We start from the raw sequence: 20,755 nt of genomic DNA, 5'->3' as shown, positions 1-20,755 counted from the left end.
GAAAAAACTTAGAAGAAATTAATGGGGGGGGGGGGGAGAGAGAGTGGGAGACACACCATTAAATGTGCAGCACAACCATTTTGAGGTGTTACATTCTTCACTACTGCAATTCCTTTGGGTTCAGGTACACAACCAGGTACGTAAATGAGTAAATGAACACAATGATTTCTGTTACCTAAAAATGTTGTGGTACCATACATTCATTGTTAAGATTTCTATTCTTCCAGACAATTCTCACCAAACATCTCAACCTCATTGAAATGAATCACAGACTCTTCTGAGCCCCAGTGGGCCTCCTGATCAGGCCTCACAGGTTATTCAAATCTGGGTGAGAATCTTAGTAATGACATGGTATGTTGCTAATGAAAGTGAAGTGCAACATCAGTGGATGTGTTCTAAGAGGCATCAAGATAGCTGCATGTCTACAGTTCTGAAACATCCCATCAGACAACACTAAAAAAGACCTGTTGTTCTACCTAAATGCACAGCTCTGCCCAGGTACATTCTGTGTAGTATTGCCTTTTATTCCAGTTGCAGGCTACAATGCTTTTAAAGTTACCATCACAGCAAATTGTACCAGTTGTGAAGAGATGAAACGTTGGTTGTTCTTCAGATGCTCCAGTGTGTTATCCCCACAGACGGATGACAATTCATTCACCAGCCAGCCCCTTCACAATCACAGCACGTGGCAGAGAGAGAGAGAGAGAGAGAGAGAGAGAGAGAGAGAGAGAGAGAGAGAGAGAGAGAGAGAGGTGCTAGACTAACTGGAAAAGAAACTGAGCATCTTAGAGTGGATTGCCAGACAGCTGCCTAACATGAGCAGGCTTCAGTTATGTCCGCAGCAATTCAGATTTTTGTAGAGATAAGAATGCCTGATTCATAGAATTAGTAGGCAGATCTCTCTTACACATAGTGAAGACACCTCTGTTGAATGGTGCAGGGGATGATGACATATAACAACAAAGTTTTTCTGTCTCAGTTCACGTCAATCATGACTCAGGGATCATTTCTGAAAATTTGTGTCTACAAAATGGTGTTCTAGAGAGGCTCTGTGTATCTCCTTTTTACACAATTTCATGAAAAATGTTGACACAAAGTATAATCTAACTGGAAGTATAAGTCTAGGTGGCTTCTCTGAAATTTGCTGTGGCCTTATCTCCAGAATTAGTGGCTTGTGGAGTGTTGCCGCAGTCTACAAATGTCTAGTGAGGGTTGCTTCGTCCTTTCAGGGGAGACAATATAATGAATTCACTAGTTTTCATCCCAGTATAGTGGCTTTCCTCAGAATTCTAGGTTGCCATGGTACTCACAAAGTACCTGAAGGAGCTTGGTTTGTGCTGCTTACCCATTGCCAGCTCAAGAGAAAAAGTTATTCTATAGGCTGACTGCTTGGAGGAGCAAGAGTGAAAAAGGAACAAAAAATAACACTCAACTGTGCTCAAGATGGGAAAGGATTGCTTGCTCTTTCTATTAGCAAAAGTACACAGTTCAATAAAAGCTACTCACCATGCACATCTTAGGGTCATCACACCATTCAGGTTGGTATGGTGTACAATTCTTCACATGAATAGAGCACATCAAAGCACACATAAGGAATTCTTGCTTGTTTGAAAACTTCCTATATGTGAAATGCTTGCATGTCAGGGAGAAAGCTAGGCTATCCCAAATTTTTTCCCAGTTTAAATTAAAATCCAAGCCAGAAAAACTTCCAGTTTACCCCATTTGACTCAAAATTCTCTCCTCCCACCTATCTAACTCCCCTGATCACACAAACAATTCAATGCCAGTAGCCCTTAGGAAAACTACATTTCCCAAGAGCCACTGGGACCTTTCATCCTGGCACTCGCCTACACTGCACACTAGGTACTGGAGTGGGGAGGCAAAGATCTTCCTCTTTCCCTCTTCCTGTGGACAGTGTCCTGCTGCAGCAGCCCTTGGCCTGCCCAATAAGTGAGTTTACAAGGGGGGGGGGGCAATGCATTTGGTTTTAATTCAGAAAGAAGCCAAGCTACTTCCCAGGTTGGGGAAAGCAGCTTATTTCCAAGCCAGTATGAGCCATATCAGGGCCTATGAGGAAAGGACTGTATGCAGATGGGGACACACAGAATAGAAAATGTACATGCAAATGATTCATACATTAAGAAATGGTGCAGTACACAATCGTGGATGTGTACAGTATGTATGCATGCCCACTGACAGCAATATACACAATGATGTACATGTACCTAGTCAAGTGGGTAGACAAAGCACAGATGCATGCACACAAACATAAATATACACAACAGGGAGGAAGGCACATACATTATATAACAAAACCATCAGGTATAAGCCAGAAGACTTTGACACAGGCTGTTCCAGCCCCTCCTATAGCAGAATTCACAAATAAGCAGCCATTACTATACTTGTCAGAAATATTACCTTCCCCCGGCCCTAAATTAGCACAACAGAAAGAGAATAGTATTTTGGTATCTGTCAATGAAATCTGGCGAAAGGCACCATACACTTTTATCTAAATGCCTCCCGCTGCTTCTGTCTTCCATTTCCTGCACTCCAACAGCAATCCTAGTACTCAGAAAGAGAGAGATGCATTATGTATACACAGACAAGCTTGCAGAATGAGCATGTGGACAAAAGAGCATAAAAATCTATGCATATCATGAACGGACACACTCACAAGTGCACACCCATTCATGCATGCTCAAGAGAATATACAGACATGCATGTGAGGCTTTGGGAATATCTTGCTCTATGATGGCAGGCTGAAAGCTCTGCTCAGTGACGGCACATATCCTAAACCACTGAGTGCTAAAACGGGGCAGCTAGAATAGTGTTTATTCAAGTAGTGCCACATACTAAATTACAGAACATCAGATGTGCAGTGCCAGTGGATAAAGTAATCCCCAGGCAGATGACAAAGGCAACCAAATAGTATGTCGAAATCTGGCCTGGAGATGTCACATCTTGAATCCAGGCACAACGGGGAGGGAATATATTCAATGCTCCACATATTGTCTGCTTCCATCAATCCTATTGATTTCAGGAACACGGCAGTTAAACTGGAGTCGCCAATTTGGATGTCATGGTAAATTAGGATTGAGAAACACTAATATAGATTTAACCATGGGGGAAGAAAAATAGAAGCTTAATAGATCTCAACAACAAGAGTATAAAGGAGAAAGTAAATAATCAATTGTGATTGCTTAGGGGAGGGAGTCAAGTTGTCTTGTGGACCAGGCAACCCAAGCAGGGAGGTTCTAACAATGCAACCCATTGACTTCCCTCCAGGCTGGGTCAATCTTCAAAAACAAGGCAAGGCTGAAGGGTGGCTGAATGTCAAACTCCTTTGCCCACAATATAGATCTAAGTTTATTAAGAAACAGAGTGAGTCATTGATCCAAGTTCTCCACGGGGAGAAAGTAAGCAACAGGAGCAAGAATAAAGTGGGGAGGATAAGACTTTTTCAATACTTCATCCTGCAAAACCTATATATATATTATCTAAAGTGGTAATCTCTATATATATTTTAGCAAGGCACCCTGCTGGCTGAATCTTCAATTCCAATTCACAACATCCAGGAACTTCCAGAACTGGCAATACAACATTACAGTATACCACTGTGGCTGAGATTTCACTGCAAACCTTCTGAGAGATCACAGCACTGACACAGGGCCCAATCCTATCCAACTTTCCTGTGCCGATGCAGCTGCAATGCAAATGTTGCCTCGAGGAGGCTTCTGTGATTACTTCCCCCCCCCCACCGTAGGATGCAGCACACGCCCCCCTGACACAGCTGCATCAGCACTGGAACATTGGATAGGACTGGGCCCACAGGCATCTCTTACTTGTGAACTAGACAACCACTGCATCAAAACCCCAAAGTCCAGCACTGGGGACCCATGTCTATATGGCTTCTGTTGCACTATTGCCACTTTTTGCTGTGATATTATAGTCAGCAGACTCTTTGCTGAGAAGAGGAAGAGGACATCATTAATGCCAATAGTGATGGTGGTTCCTCTCATATGGATTCTTTTTCATCTGAGACTAGACAAAGAACTTTAAGTGCCATTCCTAGGAGTAAACTGCAGATGCCAACTGGTGCAGCAACTGCAACCTCAAGGAACATGGTTGATTCCACAATCATGCAATCTGAAAGAGACATTGAAAGTGGGCTGTACATCTTCTAGGTCAGGGGTGTCCAAAGTTTTTGGCAGGAGGCCACATCATCTCCCTGACACTGTGTCAGGGGCCGGCGGAAAAAATAATTAATTTACATTTAAAATTTGAATACATTTACATAAGTTTACCTAAATGAATATATTAAAGATGAACTTCTATGAATGAATGAAGATCTTGCAATATCTCAAGGCCTATAAAAGGCCTTGCACAAAGCAAGGCTGGCCTTTCCTTTGCTGCCGCTACTGCATTACAGACATGAAACAACAAGCAGTGGAGGGAACCCTCATTCCACAGCTCACACAAGAGGTCAAACAGTTGCCGTCATGCTGAGAGCAGTTGCGTTGGGCCAGTGCGGGCTTCAACAAATCTCCAGAGGGCCAGAGGCTCATTGGAGACTGGGGGCTCTCTGAGGGCCTCATTGAGAGGCTTCGAGGGCCGCATGTGGTCCCAGGGCCGGGGTTTGGGCACCCCTGTTCTAGGTGATGAAGACCAGGAAATGCAGCAGAAGCAACACATGAGAAACTGAGATCACAATTACCCTGCTCATAAACCTTTACCTTTCAAAAGGAAGCTGTTAATTGTCTTATTGATTAGGAACACTGAGGCATCAGTTAAAGGATTAAAGATTTACACTGCATTTTTCAGTTTCAGATATAACCCTGTTCTTTGGAATCAATAAATCTGGTGCCAATCAAAAGTGTGAGACTTGCAGAAAAACAGGCAGATTAGAGGATAAATTGAATAGAGTGCAAGAAGATGAGAAAGAGATGCAAGGGGACAGTCTGTACACAAACACATTCACCAGCCCATGTATAGTGCTCCTGGCAGAGTCTCTCTCTCTCTCTCTCTCTCTCTCTCTCTCTCTCTCTCTCATACATAGACACACATGCACGCGCGCACGCGCACACAGTGAAATACACTGTGCTGTTCAACACACAAGCTCTCCACCACCACTTCACCCCACTCCCAGCTTCCCAGTTCAAGCACGCATCCTTGACCCTGGCTTCAGGGGAGTGGCAAACAACTATAGTTCCCCTCCTTTAATTGGTCTGGCTTTTTTACCTCCTAAATGTCTGTCTGCAGACAAAGAGTAGGGCAGATCTTAATATGGATCAGTGACCGCAATCTTTTGGCTGGACAGAAAAGAAGCAAGAGAGATGATCAGTTTCTCTTTTCAATCCCTAAGTAACATGAGAAAAGAGAAGGCTTTATTCTTCACCCCTTTCCTTCTCCAAAACAATAGGCTCCTTGGTCCACTTGGCCTTGGGGGTGTCCTGGTCCTCAGCAGAGCCAAGGTTGGATGAGAGACCTGTCGCTCCATCGCCATCTCCATTGCCTTCCAAGTCCAGTTCCTCAAAGGAGGACCCACTGGCCCCTGATTCGCTGTAGCTGTGCTCGCTGCGATTGTCTACCTCATCTCGGCTGCGGCCAGATGCGAAGGGAGACAAAACAGAGGAAGCCACTGAAGTCTCTCTGCTGTCAGGGGTGGCCTCCAGGCTGACAGAGCTCGTCTCACTCAAGGTGTCACCCCCTTTATATAGGAAAAAAAACAGAAGAAGAAAAGCTTAAGATTGGGAAAAGATAATAAATATTAAGGAAAGATGGTGGACTTAGAATAGCAAATACACATCTCCACCCCTGCAGTGCTCTGAACATACTTAAAATTTTCCTATCAATAAGAGAATTGTAAAGCATATCAATCCATCTCATTCACCAGTATCCAAAATCATCAGTCTTTAGCATAAGTACTGAGAAAGAAATTTAAGAGGGGGCACTAGCAGGAGCTAATACAAAGACAAAAGGACTCAGCAGATTCTTTCATGAAGCTGTCACTTATCAGTGGTGTCACTAGGGTTCGCGTCACCCAGTGCGGGAGGCCAGCGTGTCACCCCCATGCAGTGGGCGGGGCAACACTCCAGGTGGTGGGCGTGGTGATCTACCATCGCCCCACCCCCACTGGTTTTTTGGCTGTACCTTTTGATAGAATAAAGATATTTCAACGCAGTTTGTTTCATTGCATTCTGCATGAAATTACACATTGATTGATATATAACATGATGGTATTATTTTTACAAATTGTGATTTTAGTGATTTTGGTCTCTAGTGGTGTCACACACCTCCCCCCAGGGTGTCAACTTACTACCACCTTATTGGAGCAGTTCTCAAACATTTAGCACTGGGACCCACTTTTTAGAATGACAATCTTTTTAGAATGACAGGACCCATCATAAAGTAAATTAAAATAAATAATTATAAATAATTAAAGTAAAACAAATAATTAAATAAGGGGAAGCCAGCCCTGTCCACCAAGTGAATTTTCTCTGTAGCCTGCCTGCAATAATACCCCCCCCCAAAGAATCAGTAAGATTTTACCCCTACCTAGTACCCAGTTCAATTTAAGTTCTTATATTTCAAGCATATCACTATAAGGACCCACCAGTCTGAGAGCCCAATCCTATGCCTGTCTACTCAGAAGTAAGTCCCATTATAGTCGGTGGGGCTTACTCCCAGGAAAGTGTGGATAGGATTGCAGCCTAAAACAGAAAAAAATTCACCTTACCCTGTCCAGCCTTTGTTTCATTCTTTTTATGGGGGAAGGGCTGCCTTCTGGAGCATTTGTTGAGCTCCAGTTGCATCAAATCAGGACTATTCTGATGGCCTCACATTTCCCTTTGCCTAACCTGCCCAGGTGCCAAGGCACGTTTGCTTACTCATGAGTAAACACAAGCATGTGGCTTAGTTTTGCTTTCCATAGAGCTCAATACATTTGCCAGCTTGGAGGGAGGGACCTCCTTCTCGGGTGTTTTTGGGGGGCTGCGTTCATTGGATCAGGACCATTCTGGTGTTGTTGGATTCCTCTCAGACTGCCCTTTCCGATGGACTAAGGCAAGTTCACCTACTGAACTTCACAAGTTCACCTGTGCGATACAGCTCGGTTTCACTTTCCATTGGGTTCCATGCATTTTTTGTTCTCCGGTGTTTTGCCAATACCTTTTGATAGAAAGGAGATATTTCTCTCTGGTTTTTTGCATTGCATTCTGCTGGAAATTCCACATACAATGATATATAACATGACGATATTACTCCTAGCCACCGCAATTTTAGCACATCACCGCCCCATTGCGCGTCACCCCCCTTGCGTGTCGCCCAGTATGGCCCGCACCACCTGCACCCCCCTAGCACACCACTGCTGATTAGATGATGATCATGGACCGATTTCAGAACCTTGTGCTTTTCATTTGACCAACAGGTGTAGTTTAGAAGGCCCCTCTATCCATTATAGAAACAGTTGTGTGGTAAGCATCCCCATCAAAGCATTTAAACTGAAAAATCAAGGGAGCTCTGCCTTAAGGCTAGATGCATGGCTGCCAAAGTATTTAAAAGCTCCTCAAATCTGCGTACCTTAAAACAGTGGCTCCTAAACTGTGAGTTGGGATCCACCAGTGGGTCGTAACCTGATTTTTGGTGGGTTGCAAAACTGACAAGCTGATAGCTGACAAGAAAAATGTGCGACCTCTATGGAAACTTTAATGGAGGGGCATGTGCATGTTGACTTGAAAGTAGGCAAATGTGCCTCATTCCACCACGAAGGGAAGGCTGAAGGGAACACAATAGTACCAGAATGGTCCCGATCCATTGAAAGTAGGCTCCTACACACTCTAAAGAAGGAGGTCCCCCCGCCAAACTGACAAGAAAAATCTGTTGAGCTGTATGGAAAATGAAACTGAGCCAAGTCTTACTCATGAGCCAACTTGGCTCTTATCAAAGGCCAGGCAAAGGGGAACGTAAGGCCACCTGAATAATCCCAACCTGATGTACATGGAGTTCAACTAATGTTTCAGAAGGCAGTTCCCCCTCCCCTCATAAAAAGAATAAAAACAGGCGTCAGCGGTTGAAAAACTGGAACTTTTTTTAGTCTCATAAAGCTAGGTGGATCCCGACAGAGTGCTGTTTTAATAAGTGGGTCCTAGTGCTAAAACATTTGGGAACCATTGTCTTCAAACTAACAAATCAAGATCCATTAAATAAAAGAAGGGTCTATTCAGGAAAAAATACAATTCTTAACTGACTCAAAAGAATCATAAACTACCATTCTAATTATCTCGTGTTCTAATTCTGTAACCCATGGTACATTGGAGTTAGGCCTCCTGCCTTAAAGGTAACGGAATCCTTAAGTGTAGCCTTAAGTGTAAACTAGGCTAATTTGAAGAGTGAAAGACTTCTCAGATTGGCAGAAGTGTAATCCTTATAGGAATCAGTGGGCCTTTGGATGGAATTTCTTTCCTATCAAGGAAAGCGTTCTTCTCAAAGTGAAATCTCATGCCACTTCATAAGAGTAAACTCTATAGAACTAATATACCCAGGTCCTGGGGAAATTGCCTGATCATACAGTAAACCATAATTATTGACCTAGATTCTTTTTATAGCAAATTTTGGATACCTTTCAAAGGAAGATGAAGAAGGAGAAGAAGACACTTCCAATCCCTGTTCAGGAACAAAGGGCAACAAAACTGGTCTGATTTAGGCTTAATTGATTGCATTTTTAGAGAAAATTTAATGACAACATTAGGGCACAGTAAAAGTATGTTTCCTGTGACATGGGGTCACACTGCTCTTTGCATTCTCAACATACTTGCATTGTCAGAAGTGTGGCCTGACATCAAGTTCAAGTAGACATACAGTCCTCTTTGCTTGAAATGTCAAAGTGGTATTTGTTGGAATAAGAGAGATATTTGAGAAATTATATGTATGTATTTTAAACTCTTATCGGTAAGGAATGGTGGACATGCTTTAGACCTAGCAGCTTGATCATACCTTCTTTGACTAAACCCTGGCATAGAGTTCCTGACTTGGAAATGCTAAAATGAGGAAAGTGCATCCTGACTGCCCTCTACTGGACAAAATATTTCCAGGCTGTTCTTTTTATCTCTTTCTTTTTACCCTCCTTCTCTTACTATCCTGTCCCCTTCTGAATTAATGCCACAACTTCTTCCTCAAATGGCTTTAAGGATTAAAAACACATACAAAGATATGAGAGAGAGAGAATATGAATGGAATTCATCCAAAGTTACAAGAGCTGAATACTGGTTGTAATTCAAATATTATTTACTAGCAAAATCCAAAACAGGAAGGCAAGCTATGTCTGTCATTGCATTACACACACTTTCAGCTGCATCAGGGAAGTGAAAATATCCCAAATATCACATGCATATAAATCTAGAATCCCTGACACTTCAGAATAGTTCTCATCTTATACAAAAGGCAAAACACTCTGCTTCTGTTCCTTATGGTATGCAGCTCTGGACAGATTTCATATGGAAAGGGAAACCCAGTAGTGAAGTCTTTGTTCAAGATAGATCAGAAAGAACAGGGGACAGAGCAGGTCACTAGAGTCATCTTTTCTCTCTGAAAACCATTGTTTCAATATGTGTTGGGAAAAGTGACCTTAATGAGCTCACTACATTTAGCAGGAGGACTGTTACTTACATCATATAAATGGTTACAAAACACACTGCAGGCCCATCAGGCAGTTCTGCTAAAGCACCACAACCTTGACTCATCCTAGCTATCCCCAGTTTTTCAGCTGCTACACCTCCCTAGTCCTTAACATACTGCTGTAGGAGACCATCTAGATTTCTGCAGGCTGCCAATACTTCTGAGAGATGATTGTTTGCTGCTCCTCTCACTCTACCCTGGCTTGCGATAAAAGCCAGCACTATCAAGGGGGGAAAAAAACCCACTAGCCTGGAGAACTGAGTGCTTTCAAATGAGACTCCATTTGTTCCTCCGATGCTTTTTGGACATTAGGTCCAGCTCCCTGCACTTCCACAAAGACAGGCTAAAGCCTGCCCCCTCCAGCACTTCAGTCCCCAGCCGTGAGTGACGCACGAGGAACAGCAAAGTTTGTATTTTGGGAACATGGTGTGCCTAAAGCTCTTTCATCTACAGGCCCAAATAAAAGTCCAACAGGGACAATAAGGATTTGATGAGAAGGCGCCCTCTCCTTTCACTGCAGTCCTCTAAGTGCCAGCTCTCTTGGTGATGGGGCTGTTCTTGGAGCTGAGTCCCTCCTGCGAGGCACCAGACAGACAGCAGGAACTGTCGCAGCCCTGCTGTAAATGGTCTTTGCTGCCTTCCCACTGGAATAAAATACCTTAACACTGGGGGTCAGGCAAAGTACATGGAGGTAATTTCAGAATATTTTTTTTTAAAGATAAGTATGAATCTTCTCTACAATGCCCTAGTTGTTTCTTAACGCACTTTTTTTAGCACAGAGAGATGAGCCCACAGCTTAACAATAGAACACAAGTCCCCAGATTGTGGTGGCTTACTTTGAATATTTATATATCACTTACCCTCATAATCTAAAAAGAAACACAGAGATCAAAAACAGCCTCTAGAACAGGGGTGCCCAAACCCTGGCCCGGGGACCATTTGCGGCCCTCGAGGACCCCCAATGCGGCCCGTGGGGAACCCCCAGTCTCCAGTGAGCCTCTGGCCCTCCAGAGACTTGCTGGAGCCCGCACTGGCCCTATGTGACTATTCTCTGCTGTTTGACCTCTTGCACGAGCTGTGGGCCAAGGGCTCCCTCCACTGCTTGCTGTTTCACATCGGTGAAGTAGCAGTGGCAGCAAGGGAAAGGCCTGCCTTGCTTTGTGCAAGGTCTTTTGTAGGCCTTGAGCTATCACAAGACCTTCATTCATTCGTATAAGTTCCACCTCTATTTATTTATGTAAATTTATTCAAATTTTAAATGTAAATTAATTATTTTTTTTCCGGCCCCCAACACAGTGTCAGAGAGATGATGTGGCCCTCCTGCCAAAATGTTTGGACACCCCTGCTCTAGAAGGAACTCTAAGCTGAGATGAATAGGAACAATTGCTCTCCCCCTGCTAAATATAAAAGAGCCACCTTTTTCAAAGATGCCGTTTTGCCCCGTTAGATTTCAATCTATGGCATCTTCAGTTAAAGGTTCTTAGGTAGGAGGGCTGGGACAGTCCTCTGCTGAAGCCCCTGGAGAAGCATTGCCAGTTAAAAGCAAGCAACACAGGGCTAGACAGATCACTGCTCTGTGTCAGGTAAAGTCACATTCTGTGCCTCATAGAGGACTTGTAATGAGCATCCAAGCATCAAGTTCTAGGTGCTTAGATTCCCAATGGTGGTTGTAAGATAGCCATTTTTCTCAACAATTGTATTATCCTGTATGTTCAATTATTTCTTCCTAAATTTTTGTGTATGACTTTTTTCAGTATTATTTTTAGAAGAATGTAAAAGTGTTTTATCATCTGCAACTCCCATTTTCTGCAGGGCTGTTAACATTCTTGGATTTTCTGAACCTTAAACCACAAGCTCTTCAGCTAGAAGAGTAACTATTGTACTAAGTAGACTGCAAGAGCCAGGCTATAGTACATATGCACAAAAAGCCAAGGCAAGTACATATGTTTCATAACTTTCTTTTGTGAGTCAAAAATAATCAACCATGCTTCAGCTCTGATTTTTTTTTTTTAAAGAAATATTGGTTCTAATCCAAGGCTGCGCAACTTCTCACCAAGAGACTTGAGATGGCACTCAAAGATAAGGGGTGAGACAACCACAATGTAACCTGCACTAGTGCTCAAGACAATATTTTTAATTGGTCACCACTCTTCTGCACTCTGCAGACAGCATATGAAATCCCCCTGAGTGTTCCCTTAAGAATCTGCCACCTGCCTAATAGCAACTACAATCCACGCACAAAAGACCTAGGGATCTGGAAATCTCTGAGGATATCATGGAGGACTAGAGGGCACTGTAGTTATTATTTGATTTCACCAAGGGAGTGCTTTTCAACTTTTTTAAGCAATGTGGAATTCTACTGCTGTATTTAGGATTGTCCTACCCAAATTTCTCATATGACAGTGGACTCAGAATTTTGAATTTGAGGGTTCACTTTGAGTTTGATCTTTGGGTGTTCTAATGTTCGGCAAAATGTTACCAATGCAGTAAGTAGTGGTATGGCAACTTTCTTGAGGCACTTACAGAAACAAACCGGGCATTGTAGTCGCCTTCCTACACACGGTGAAATTCTCTCTGCCCATATCAACTCCCAAAATGTGATTTAAATCGCATGTTCTCTCCCTTGCTGTAACATGGAACAGCAATTTTATGTCTGCAACATTTTGTTAACTGATGCTTTTCCCAGTTAAGCCAAATGGCTAGTGATGCTCAATGACAAGAAAAAAACTCAGAAAGACACAAAACATTTTATAGCCTTCCTGTATAACTCTTCCCTTGCAAAGTCTCATCAATAGCCATAAAACATAATCCGGTATCCCTTTAGAAAGCACTTGTCAATAAGAGAATCAATAAAATCAATGGACTCACAAACATCACTGTTTATATAAGGGCTTCAAGAAATTCCACCCCAGACAGCATCCTGAGACCCAAATGGCCGACTCTAGGCTTTGAAGACACACAGGCAGGCTGCAAGTCTCTTGAAGAAGAGTCCCTGCAACCGTTGCCATAGGAACATGATCCTTGTCTTCCTGGGAACTTCAAAGACAGGAGCCTCCAAATGTACACAATGGTGAAATCCTCAGTTTCACTCTTCTTTCTGTACTTGCTGGCTTAGTTTGGGTAATCTTGAGCCCTGTTTAGATATTTAGGTCTCCCGAGCATAAAACAAATCTTTAGGATTAACTAGTATGGCAACTGCTTCTATCCCAGCCCTCTACCTACAGAATTGACCAGAATGTGATTGAGCAGCAAAAGGATGTGTGAGGAAGGGAGGGGCATAGAATGCTAATCGAAAATAAAATAGCTGAAGTTGCCTAGCACGGCTAACAAACTAGGGGCCCAATCCTATCCAACTTTCCAGCACCAGTGCAGTCGCAATGCAAATGTTCCCATACCTTGAGGAGGCCTCTGTGACTGCCTCCCCACCCCACTGGCACAGTTGCACAGGCATTGGAAAATTGGATAGGATTTGGCTCTAGGTAGGTTTTTAAAAAGAGCAATTCTATCTTTGGGATGGTGGTATGGAAAGCTGCAGATCTGCACTCAAGAACAATGGATGAACAGGGATAGAGCTTAAAGGGGGGCTGGATAGTAGTTGAGAAGGGCAGGCTATGCAGGGGAAGGTTGAAATATTGTGCGTGCACACTTGCTTATCTTATCCTTTACACAAACCTAACAGGAGAACACAAACCAAGCAGAAGTAATAATTTTTCAAATGATAACGTAGTTCCAGAGATTCACAGCCCAATCCTGAGCTGCCTGGGGTGCCCAGGCTCGGCAGCACCAAGAATGGCTGCCGCTGGATCCTGCGTGCCCCGGACTACTATGGGAGGCGCCTCAGGAGAAGGGAACTTTCGTCCCCTTTCGCCCGGGTAAGGTAAGCAGCCCTGCAATGGATAAAGGTAAAGGCGCTTGTGTAGGGCACCGAGCCCTCCACAAACACCTTGGATCCTGCAGAACAGAACTCCGCGGACCCGCCTCCCTCCCTCTCCTTGGCACGCCTCCAGCCCGCCTCCTCCCCACGTCACGTCTCCACGTCACGCCTCCCCCCACCGGCCTCCCCCCTCCCTGGAATGCCTCCTCCCCGCCCCCATCCCTGCCCCTGCTTACCGCGCTGCGGCTCGGCGGTCCATGAGGCTGGCTGACCACAACTGCCGGCGCTGGGCTGGCACGGGCAGGGGCTTGGCGGTGAGGCTCACAAATGTGCCTTACAGCACATTTGCCACGGTGCTTGGCGGCACGAAGCCATGCCGCCAAACACAGGACTGGGCTCTCAGCTGCTCAGGTTGATTCATAGCATTTTTAAAAACTAAACCTAAGGGGCTCTTACAGTGATCATGCAATCCATTCTACAGACGCCCTAAGAAAGTGATGGTTGTTCCCTGAAAATTATGAAGGCTGGGGCACCAGAGTACACATGAAGGCCTGGAAAAAGGACCACTGGCAAGAGAGACCAGCTTCAGGGGTGGAGATTCAGGGCGATATGGAGACTGGCAGAGCTGAATGGGAAGGTTCTTGGAAGCTACCGTGCCTCTGCTTTTTCAGCCTCTTAGACGTGGGCATAATGCTGACATTTGCTCTTTAAAAAAAAAAAGATGTTTCTTTTTGCACAACTGACATGAAGCTAGGAGTGCTCTCTCCAAATGAGATTCTCACAGGTAATTGCTGCTCATGGAGACAAGTGCCTGTGTGAAAACCACAGCAAGCCTGGAGAGGAAATAAATGATCAGAAAACCAGACACCTAAGCACAGGTAGGCAGTACATCTCCATATTCCCTCAAGAAAGCCGAGAGCGCAGGCACAGTGCTTCCTTCCTGGGGCTTTGGTGTCTTACAAGCACATCAAGTACAAAAATATTTGACAATGATCAGCACACTGTCAAAGATTGTCTGGGTCCTTGTGAGATTCCTTTAACAGGCCAAGTAGACAGACTGACAAGAAAAGGGCCCGGGCTCTGAAAAACACAGCTGATGCAGAAATCTCAATCAACCCACAGCAGATGCCTAAACAGGGCTTCGTATTTCCCATGTCCATGAGGCTGTATCATGCGGTCCTGCAGTATGTATGTTCAAATGCTAACGTGCTTTTCCAAGTGCTTTGCCCATCACTACTAGTGCAGGAGAAGCCAGCATCTAGAGTTCAGATGTTCTATTTCTCTGTAATAAAAATGGCTATCAGTAACTAATATGGCATATCTTCAAGTCCGCGTCACAGTAAAACATGCCTGCAGTAAAACATTTTGGGGAGACTATCACTGGAGTGGAAAAGGACTACAGTCTATCTCATGTACTACAGTAATCAAAACCACAAATGAAAAATAAAAATCCATCCCAAAACAGAGTGAAAAAAATCTTGTACAAAAGTGCTCTCAGGGCTTCCCTGGTTGTTACTCATTTGCTGCATGGGATCTTAAAGAACCATCATTCCCAGCACTCTTAACAGCAATATATTGTCATGAAGAAATTGAGATTCTTTCTCCAGTGAGCAAAGGCACTGATTTGAAGGGGATCCTCGGCAGTGGTGTCACTAGGATTCACGTCACCTGGTGTGGGAGGCCTGTGCGTCACCCCATGTAGTGGGCGGGACAACGCCCCAGGTGGGTGTGGTGATGTACCATCACCCTGCCCCCACTGGCTTTTTGGCTGTATCTTTTGTTAGAACACAAATATTTCAATGTGGATTGTTTCACTGCATTCTGCATGAAATTACGCATTGATTGATATATAACATGATGGTATTATTCCTCCAAATTCTGATTTTAGTGATTTTGAAAACTTGTAGAGTCTCACACGCACACATACACATGCCCTGTCAACTTACTAACAACTTATTGCAGCAGTTCTCAAACTTTTAGCACTGGAACCCACTTTTTAGAATGACAATCTGTCCAGGACCCACTGGAAGTGATGTCATGGCAAGAAGTGACATCATCAAGCAATTAAAATAAATAATTATAAATAATTAAATTAAAATAAAATAATTAAATGAGGGGGAGCCAGTCCTGTTCCACCAAGTGAATCTATTCTGAAGTAAGTTCTATTGTGGTCAATGGGGCTTACTCTCAGGAAAGTGTGGGTAGGATTGCAGCCTGTGAGCCCAAACCTATGCATGTCTACTCTGAAGTAAGTCCCATAGTGGTCAATGGGTCTTACTCTGTAGTCTGCCCGCAATAACAGTTCTTCTTTTTCAGGCATATCAAGATAAGGACCCTCGTGGCTTTGCAAGTGCAAAATAGAAAACTTTCCCCTTACCATTCAAGCCTCTTTTTTGTTCTTTTTAGGTGGGGAGGAGGCTGCCTTCTGTTGCACTCCAGCTTCATCAGATCAGGACCCTTCTGGTGTCCTCACATTCCCCTTTGCCTGGCCTGACCACCAGCCAAGGCACGTCTGCCTACTCGCGAGTAAACGCGACTGTGAGGCTGCTTTGCTTTCCATAAGGCTCCATAGACTGGGAGGGAAGCAGGAACCTCCTTCTCCAGTGTTTTTGGGGGCTGCACTCATTGGATGAGGACCATTCTGACTTCCTTGGAGCCTCTCAGCCTGTCTTGACTAAGGCAAGTCCGCCTACTCGTGAGTAAACGCGGCCACATGGCTTCATTTCGGGCTCAGACTCACAGCTCAGGGGAGCTTCTCGGGTGTTTTTGGGGAGCTGCACTCATTGGATCGGGACCATTCTGGTGTCGTTGGATTCCTCTCAGCCTGCCCTTTCCAACAGACTATGGCAAGTGCACCTCCTCACGAGTAAACGTGCAATACAGCTCACTTTCACTTTCCATAGGGCTACATACATCTTTTTCTTCTGGTCTTTTGGCCATAACTTTTGAACGAAAGGAGCAATTTCAATTCTGTTTTTTGCATTGCACTCCGCCGGTCATTCTGCATCCAAGGGTGTATGGCATGACGCGGTAGCTCCTAACCCCGCGATGTTAGTGTGTCCTCCCCAGGGCGCATTGCCCCCCCCGGCGCGTCACCTGGTGTGGCCCACACCCCCCTAGCGATGCCAGTGATCCTCGGAGTGCACTTGCAGTTGGGGATAGAGGCCCTGACATCACTGATAAAGGAGTGGTGACTCCTGTGCCATGCTGCAATCATGCTAGCTTCAACCAGCAATCAGCACACAAAGAGGAAACTAGGCTGAGAGCTGAAACGGCACAGTTTCAAAGCAACACGTATAGAAGCTCCTGGACAGTGTCACCTCAGCGTCAACTGCAAAAGTGTCCAGAGGCACACAATAAGCTGTCTGGATTAGCCCCAAGAATCAGCAATGTTCATTTCATTAAAAACTCTGCTGTAAACAACCAAGCAGTAGGGGGAAAAAAGACACAGGCAAATCTGGCTGAAGAACTCAGCTATTTCTGCAGATTCACATAAAAAGATAAACAACAAAAAATCAGTGATCAGAAACTGCTAGAAGGATGCGGTTTACTGCATTAACTCACAATTACTCACTGTTCTAGCATATTTTAGTGAAATGAGAAATAAGACTTCAGAAATTTCCCCCTATTAATTCTTGTACACATACCCATCCTACTCACCCTACAAATTGTGTTCTATATCTTGTATTGCCATATCATATTTCAGCATCTTCCCCCGCATTCAAAAACTTATCTCAAAGTTCTATGTAATTCACTCCCCTGAATTCTTAGTATTTCTCAGTCTTGACAACAATGCAACTAAAGAGCTAAAAAAGAAGTGTGTCAGATTAAGAGCAAAGTCTCTGTGTTGTTGTCAGGGCAACACAGGATAACAAACACTTCATAGAAGTTATTAATCATTATTAATTATGATGCCACTTTGAGATATGACTGTCTTAAGAATGATCCTTATGGCTGAAAAAAAAACAACCTTTAAGACTGGAGAAATATAAAGATTTTTGCAAAGAAAACTTTGCTGTTCATGAAGAAATTTGTGAAATTTCTCACAAAACTCTAGAATTCTTAAAGCAAGATAGTGTCACTGGTAATATATAATTATTTTCCCCAGCAAGTGATGTCATTGTCAAATAAAAAGCTGTTTGGGATGTGGTTGCAATAACCATCACAACAACCTACTGGATAGTTTCCCGGATATCAACAATAATAGACTATTACTCCCCTGTGAGGGAGAGATTTAGATTTAGAAGTAGCATCTAGATGTTAAAGTATGATTATTATAAAGCAGGGGTTCTTGAATTTCTAGGGAGTAGAACTCCCGAGGTAAGTTTGTGCAGGGGCAGGGAAAAAGGCGGTGGCACAATCCCCAGGATCATGTGCTGTGGGGGCAGGGGGCTTTTTTTTTTTTTTTTTAAACCTAACTTACCTGCTGCCAGGGTCCGAGGGGGGGAGGGAGTGCGGGGAGCCCAGGGAGTCCTCTGAAGGGCTTCCCGTGGCTTGTAGAAAATGAAAATAGCAATTGCAACCCATTTCCAGTTTCAGGATCACCACCCAGAAGTAGGTTGCAATTGCTATTTTCACTTTCTACAAGCCACAGGGAACCCTACAGAGGGCTCCTTAGGGGTCCCCGCACTCCCCGCACGCAGGTAAGTTAGGTTTAAAAAAGCTCCCCTGCCCCCACAGTGGCACAATCCTGGGAATGCGTTGCTACCTTCCCCCACCCCTGAAGGGGGCAGAGGCTAAAGTCCTTAGGCAATTTGAGAACAGCTGTTTTAAAGTATCTCTTCCTTAGATATTAATCCTCTTTATGAATCTACCCACTCATTAAGATGAGGGAGGGATATCTTCTTCTATGTTCCTTTGCCTTCCAAGGTTTGGCTGGCAGTGATATGTTAGAGCCTGGTTAGTGGCAGGAATTCCCTGCCTTGTACAGTGTTGTCTCCCTCAATGCCAGTATTTCACATGGGATTGCTGACTCCTTCAATAGGCTTTTTCTAGCTTTTTTGTTCCTCTGTTTGATTGTGCTTTAATTGCTGCTGTGTTTTTCTTTTCTGCTAACACTGTGTTTTAATTGATATTGTATGCCACTTTGAGTTCCTGAAAGAGAGAAGGGCCACAGCAGAAGTTCATTTATTTGTTTGTTTGTTTATAATTTCATGTATTTATTTAATAAACAAATAAATAAATGGCTCTAGAAAGGAAACCTTGAAAGGAAACAAAATTTATAGGCTCAGGAAAGCACCACTTATTACTGTAAACTTACTAGATATTCAGAGCTACCTAGGTGTAAAGAAAACTCTTACTGTGCTGAAGATTAGGAGACTGAGATTCTGGGTTTATTTGGATTATTGCTTCATTATGATGCAGAAAAAAACCTGGGGAAAAAACACAAATATTCTTACCATCTTCATCCTGCTAAGTTTCTTTAGACAGTTATACGAAAAGTAGATGCACATATTTTGATAAATGTGACTGCATCTCCCCATGTACAAAGGATGGTTATCAGATACCCATTCACTGGGTAGGGCACAGGGATCACAGATTACCCTGACTCCCCCAGCTGCATAGGGTGTCACAGGACCCTGGGTGGCAGTCTGTGGGGACAGCAATGCAACCCCCACCACTGTAATCTGGTCACTGCTATCCTGCTCCCCTCAGCCAAGTCACTTATAGCAAGCCCACAGTAGCTCCCAGTAGCACACGACCATGCTGAAAATCACTATGGGGGCGGCAGGAAGGAGAACTTGCCCACCACCTCTGCAGTGATTCTCGGTGTGGTCACTGGGAGTGAAGCCAGTCACTTCAGAAGAAGCCGCTGGCCTCGCACTGAGCGTTCCAGAAGTAATTGTGATGATGTCATCATGTCACCACAATTACTTCCAGGTTGGAGGGGGTGGGTTGGAGGGGGCAGTAGGGAAACCAGTGTGCCCTGGGGTGGCACGGCAATCAGCTATGCTGCTGGACCCCCCCCTTAAAGCACCCACAGTGCCATTAAAATTCAGTCTAAGTTGGAATATTACTGAGTCCATTTGCCTCCTACTTGTGTGTAAAGAGTTGCAGACTTTAGAGGTGTTGCAAAAATAAAGAATGTAACTAAGGAAGATGATCAGGAGTGTTAACATTCCATTTTCAGGCACTTTACGTCATGCTCTCCAAGTAACATAAGAACGAGGGTGAATCAACTTCAGTATTGAATGATCTACTAAAAAAAAAAGTAGACCTTGCATCCCCATGGTTCACCAGTAGACATTAAATTTAGAAAGCAGGTGTACGTCCTCAAGATCTCCTTAACAGGTAATGCATAACTACTCTATGCAACGCGTACACTGCCCTGCGCTTCTTGAAGGAAGGGCAGGATTAAAAAGCAAGGAACAAAAAGAGAAGTGAGAAATTATTATAAGTGCACAAGACGCCTAGTTCAGAAGCAACACCATTAAGATGATTTGATACATAAAACCTCTTTCATACTCTCTGTTATTTTGAAGAATTACATCTCTGGGATGGTGGGAGAGTGTTACTTCCACACTAGCGCGTGATCAAATGGTCTTTGAACTGTCAGCAAGTGCTTTGCACTGCAGCCCAGTGGCAAATGTAATGGATTGTTTTCCCTGATGAAGAGCTTTAGTTGCTCACAATATTTTAGGATGCTTTTGTCATAGGAATAAATGTTTACACAGAATACACACTGCACCTTTTGTTGTCTTTCCAGAAACCTTTCGACCCCAGAAAAGTCCCTGTCTCATGCCAAAAATGTTCACTGAAGAACATTCCATTGACAATTTACCTGGGGAACTGCCTGCTAGTGCTCTACAAGGGCATGCCTCAACACTAACTTGCAGGGAAGAGTCTCATCTACTGAATGATTAGGGATTCAATAATCCCTTGAGGTGTCCAACCAAATTCTGGCTTTTCCTGATCTTATGACATCTGAGGAGATCATAGAACAAAGTCACATGGTTCCAGACTACGAATTCATATATAAAAATGCAAATCAGTGAGAGACGAGAGAATGCTGCAAACAGGGATGGCACACCAGCCAAGACTGTTTAAGGATCCTATTGAAAGGATGACTCAGCTTCTCTGGCAGCAGGAAGCCTTGAACTAAGATCTTGATAGGAATTAAGCAGGAGCCTTGCCTTTGAAGTCTGTATGCCTCCTTGGCTCCTTGTCCCACAGCACTTGTCATAAAATGTCTATGTGTAGTTCTGTGTA

The 20,755-nt window shown here is 44.0% G+C and overlaps 1 protein-coding gene across 3 annotated transcripts in view; it reads right to left on the bottom strand.

Annotated features, from left to right (window-relative positions):
* Positions 1-444: 444 nt before the first annotated feature.
* The window catches only part of TEX264 (testis expressed 264, ER-phagy receptor), a 179,923-nt gene continuing 159,612 nt past the window's right edge, over positions 445-20,755 (bottom strand). For 2 of the 3 annotated variants that reach the window (XM_066616612.1, XM_066616613.1), the window contains exons 5-6: positions 18,847-18,918; positions 445-5,707 (exon numbers count right to left, since the gene is read on the bottom strand). In XM_066616612.1, coding sequence (XP_066472709.1) covers positions 5,385-5,707; positions 18,847-18,918 — 395 coding nt within the window. In that variant the 3' untranslated portion in view covers positions 445-5,384. The remainder of the gene's footprint in view (positions 5,708-18,846; positions 18,919-20,755) is intronic. The other variant, XM_066616614.1, reaches the window with a different exon arrangement.

The sequence above is a fragment of the Tiliqua scincoides genome, chromosome 2, assembly GCF_035046505.1.
Source record: "Tiliqua scincoides isolate rTilSci1 chromosome 2, rTilSci1.hap2, whole genome shotgun sequence".
NCBI lineage: Eukaryota > Metazoa > Chordata > Lepidosauria > Squamata > Scincidae > Tiliqua > Tiliqua scincoides.
The sequence above is the reverse complement of the archived record's forward strand: the minus strand, read 5'-3'. Positions and strand labels throughout refer to the sequence as shown.